The 4912-nt window shown below is 46.9% G+C and overlaps 1 protein-coding gene across 1 annotated transcript; it reads left to right on the top strand.

Moving 5' to 3' along the window:
• Positions 1-989: 989 nt before the first annotated feature.
• On the top strand, positions 990-4619 carry LOC119426230 (dermatan-sulfate epimerase-like protein). Its single transcript, XM_037693776.1, has one exon. It carries the CDS (start codon positions 990-992, stop codon positions 4617-4619), a length of 3630 nt encoding a protein of 1209 aa, XP_037549704.1.
• Positions 4620-4912: the final 293 nt, after the last annotated feature.

The raw sequence follows: 4912 nt of genomic DNA, 5'->3' as shown, positions 1-4912 counted from the left end.
GTTGAGGCGTGAGGCTGAGCTCCTGAAGTCACGGCTCCCTCTACAGTTTGTACCGTGGAAATGTTTCCACCATCCTTCACTGGAAAACAATCAGACTGTGTTGAACAGTCGGGAGGACACAACAAGAGCCGCGACGGGAGATCACACATTTACACAGGAGCGTGTGCATGTGAGGTGTGTGTGTCTGAAGCAACAGTGGGTCAGATCTCCTTTTCAATCTGGAATAGCCATCATTTGGAGATGATTTCTACAGCTTCCTGCAGGCAGTCTGGAAAATGTTTCATTCTTTGAATACTTGAGGAGCGACAACTTTCCCCCTAATCGTGTTGGGTTACAAGGAGAGAGAGAGAAAGAGGAGGAGGAGGAGGTTTTAAAGCATGCACACAGTTCAGTGTGCTGGTCTGTCTCTGCGCACAGAAGCACGGTGGAGTGTTGTCTTTGTGTGACGGAGGAGAAGCGATGTTCTCCGCGGAGATGCGCTGCTCGTTGAGGTTCCAGCCCGCGGATGCTGCAGCTCGGTCGGGCTGCTCCTGGAGCCTTTGGGCGGCTCTGATTGGACCGGACACAGACTGGGGCTGACTCTGGTGTTTGCCCGGAGAGGAAACGTGCAGGGGAGGAGATCAATATGAGTTACTGGCAAAGGCTGGAGATGTCAGTCTTTACGAGCAACCTGATTACAAGGAGGACGGACTGAGGACGACACGCGGACATATGGATTTAGACTTTTTTCTTGGATCTAAACTGAAAACACACCTGAAAGGTTTTCTTTTTATTCCCTCATGTTTTGCTGCCTTTTCAAACTGATTAGACAACATAATGTTTTGCACTCAAGTTTGTTCCTTTCCCATATGGACAGTTGGATTGTATTTGCATCAGAGCCATTAATTTTATGGACTTCTGCACCTGAAGCATACCAGCAACAAATTTAAGGAAGAAAACAATCACTTGCTTAATTTCTTATGTCGAAAAATGTACTGATATCATGCAATATGGCTCGTATGTGGGTTGTACATTTTTTATTCCCACTGTTTGCCCTGGGGACAGCTTTCTCGGGGGTCTTCAATGCCACAGACAGAGACATTTTTACAGATGACTTGCTCCAGGTCAAGTTCATACAAGACAGAGTGACTGAGCAGTGGAAACTTCGCTCTGCCGATTCCCACCCCAACCTATATTTTAACCAACTGGATGTGTTGCACTTGAGGCAAAGGACCTCCACCACCCACAGTCACATTTTTAAAGTCATCCGTGCGGCTGTGCTCACTATGCTGTCTAATGTCCCCTCTTACATGCCCCCTGTGAAACATGAGGAGTTTACAAGCAAGTGGAATGAAATTTATGGGAACAACCTGCCCCCTTTGGCTCTCTACTGCCTGCTTTGCCCAGAGGACTCTGCTGCCCTGCAGTTTCTTATCAAGTTTATGGATAGGTTGGCTGAGTACCCAGACTGGACGGTGACCAGTGCTCCGAACGATGAGGTCCCCATGGCACACTCTCTGACAGGGTTTGCCACTGCTTATGACTTTATTTTTTCCTTCTTGGATGAGCGCAGAAAAGATGTTTACCTCAAGAAAATTCGCTCTGAGACAGAAGCACTGTATGAGCTCTCAAAGTACAGAGCATGGGGAAAACAGTATCTCCAAAATCATCAGACCACTAATGTTTTAGCTATTCTGACTGGTGCAATAGTAGTGGGTTCACACAATGACCCCGAGTCAATGATCTGGAAACAAGTAGCAGTAAACTATATGGAAAAAACAATGTATCTTCTAAATCATATCATTGACGGGTCTCTGGATGAGGGGGTAGCCTATGGAAGTTACACAGCCAAGTCCATCACACAGTACGTCTTTTTAGCCCAGCGACATTTCAACATCGACAACTTGCAGAACAATTGGCTGCGGGAACACTTCTGGTTTTATTATGCCACCCTGCTGCCGGGCTTTCAGAGAACGGTTGGCATCGCAGACTCCAACTACAACTGGTTTTATGGGCCAGAAAGCCAGCTGGTTTTCCTCGACACATTTGTCATGAAGAACGGGACGGGGAACTGGCTGGCTCAACAGATTAGGAAACACAGACCCAAGGATGGTCCCATGGGGCAGTCCTCTGCTCAGCGCTGGGCCACGCTACACACGGAGTACATCTGGTACAACTCCCACCTCATACCGCAACCTCCTCATGGCTTTGGCAAAGTGAGGATGCATATTTTCTCCAACTGGGGGGTGGTTACGTATGGAGCTGGGCTTCCCAGTAGCCAAAGTAATACTTTTGTTTCTTTTAAGTCTGGCAGGCTGGGTGGGCGAGCAGTTTATGACATTGTACATGATAAGCCCTACTCCTGGGTGGATGGTTGGAACAGCTTTAACCCTGGCCATGAGCACCCAGACCAAAACTCTTTCACATTTGCCCCTAACGGTCAAGTGTTTGTGTCTGAAGCACTTTATGGTCCAAAATACAGCTATTTAAACAATGTGTTGGTGTTTAGTCCGTCTCCTACCAGCCAGTGTAACAGTCCATGGGAGGGTCAGTTAGGGGAGTGTGCCAAGTGGCTGCGCTGGACTGATGAGGGTGTGGGTGATACAAGAGGTGAGGTGATTGCTGCCTCCTCACATGCAGACACTATGTTTGTGAGTGGAGAAGCTGTGTCAGCTTATTCCCCTGCCATGAGATTAAAGAGCGTTTTCAGAGCCTTGGTTCTGCTCAACTCACAGACGTTGTTGGTGCTCGACCATGTGGAGAAGTGGGGTGACTCGCTTGTCACGTCTCTCAGCGCTTTCTTCCATAATCTTGACATTGACTTCAAGTATGTTCCTTTCAGATTTATGGACAGGTACAACGGCGCCATGATGGATGTGTGGGATGCTCATTATAAAATGTTTTGGTTTGACAGCCAGGGTCAAAGTCCTGATACCAGGATACAGGAAGCAGAGCAGGCAGCAGAGTTTAAAAAGAGGTGGACGCAGTATGTCAACGTCACTTTTCAGATGACGGGCACAGTCAGCAGAGTAGCTTACGTGCTGCATGGGCCGTATGTTAAAGTGTCAAACTGTAGGTTTATAGATAGCAGCAAAAATGGTGTGAGACTTTCTTTAACTATTAATAACACAGAGAAGATTGTATCTATAGCTACAAACTATAAAGATATTGGAGCAAGGTTGGCTTATTTAGGATTTGGCGGGCACAGTAAAGTTGAGGATAGATATCAAATTATTAGATATGGCTTTGGGACCCAACTCATCCCTAAACAGATTAGCAGTGATAGACAACTGTTTGACATCGGCTTCACAGTTAATGTGGTTGCAGGAGTTGTTCTTTGTGTGGCCATTGGATTTTTGACCATGCAAAGAAAGTTTTATGTTTGCTTCAGCCGTCTGATGCGTTATGTCCTCCTCTCTGTGCTCATTCTCTGGATAGTTGAGCTGCTGTTTTTGTCTAACAGCTGTGATCAGCTTCTCTGCGGTGTAAAATGGAAAGGTGCAGATGCCAGAAGTGAAGTAAATAAACAAATTAGGCTGTACGAACAGCACCGTCTCCCCCTCCCCACCATCGTCATAACAGCTCTTCCAGGGTCAGGGTCGGAAATACTCAAGCACCTTTTCTACAATAACTCGGACTTTGTTTACATAAGGGTTCCCACCGAGCATGTGGACATTCCTGAAACCGAGTTCGAGTTTGACTCTCTGGTTGACAGCTGTGAATGGTCGAGGACAGATGCAGTAAATGGGCGGTTTAAGATTATCCAGGGCTGGCTGCATTCGCTGGTGCACAACACCAAGCTGCACTTACAAAATATTCAGCTTGTAGAGGGCAGCAGGGTCAAACAGATCCAGAGAGTCAGCCCCTCTAGGGACAGGAAGAAAAGATCCAGGAGGAAAGAGCAGCCTGCATCTGAGCTTAAGGGCAAACTGAGGACCAGTCTGGATAGAGATGCAGAGTACGTACGGGAGATGAGACGGCATGTTGCGGAGTACCCTAATGCCCGGGTGGTCCTTAACATGCGAAGTGGGAGCTGGACACTTAAACTGCCTTTTATTCAGGAAGTGGTGGGCTCTTCTCTGAGAGCAATCTATTTAGTAAGAGACCCACGTGCATGGATTTATCTCATGGTTTATAACAGCAAACCCAGCCTTTACTCCCTCAAAAACATCCCACAGCACCTGTCCTTGATATTCAAGGAGGATTCTGTCAGGGACGGGTGCCCAGCTGTGGCACCGGAGTTCAAAATCATCCAGAGACTGCTGTCCCGCTCTGAGACGAACCCTGTTTTAATTCTGGCTCATCTGTGGCTAGCTCACACGGCAGCAGCTCTCAGGGTCACAGAGGGTCTCAGCGAGGAGTCATACCTCCAAGTGAGGTTCGAGGATGTGGTCAACTTCCCTCAGGAGACGGCAGAAACAATTCACACTTTCTTGGGGGTGCCTGCGTCTCCTGCAGCGCTAAATCAACTAATATTCACCACCTCCACAAGCCTGTACAATCTGATGTATGAAGGGGACATCTCACCAGCCAACATCAACATATGGAGACATAAAATGTCTCGAAAAGACATCAGATTGATCGAAGATATTTGTGGAGGTGTGATGAGAAGGCTGGGCTATGCCAAGCTTGCCAGTTAACTGCTGTTATTCAGCTGTAATGTTTACTGTAGCTGCCAGTCAGATATATATTTTTTCTTATTTTGCACTGACATTAACTTAAAAACAATGTAACAACCGAGAAATTTGGTAGCCTCTCCGTCTGTGTCCAAGTGTTTTCTCTCAGAGGGGAAGTGTTTAAGGACGTGTACAGATTATTTCATCCAGATGTCTGTTAGGGACTTTTTTTTTTTAAGTACAATTGTTGGGAGAGAGTTTATGCCGTCATTCCTCCCTAACAAATGCACACGTTTACTCGTAGCACTCATTTTTTT

Source organism: Nematolebias whitei, chromosome 20 (assembly GCF_014905685.2).
Source record: "Nematolebias whitei isolate Nwh7 chromosome 20, NemWhi1, whole genome shotgun sequence".
NCBI lineage: Eukaryota > Metazoa > Chordata > Actinopteri > Cyprinodontiformes > Rivulidae > Nematolebias > Nematolebias whitei.
The sequence above is the reverse complement of the archived record's forward strand: the minus strand, read 5'-3'. Positions and strand labels throughout refer to the sequence as shown.

Bases quoted from the DNA above. Each gene is read 5' to 3' on its own strand.
- LOC119426230 (XM_037693776.1), top strand. From the start codon at position 990: ATGGCTCGTATGTGGGTTGTACATTTTTTATTCCCACTGTTTGCCCTG.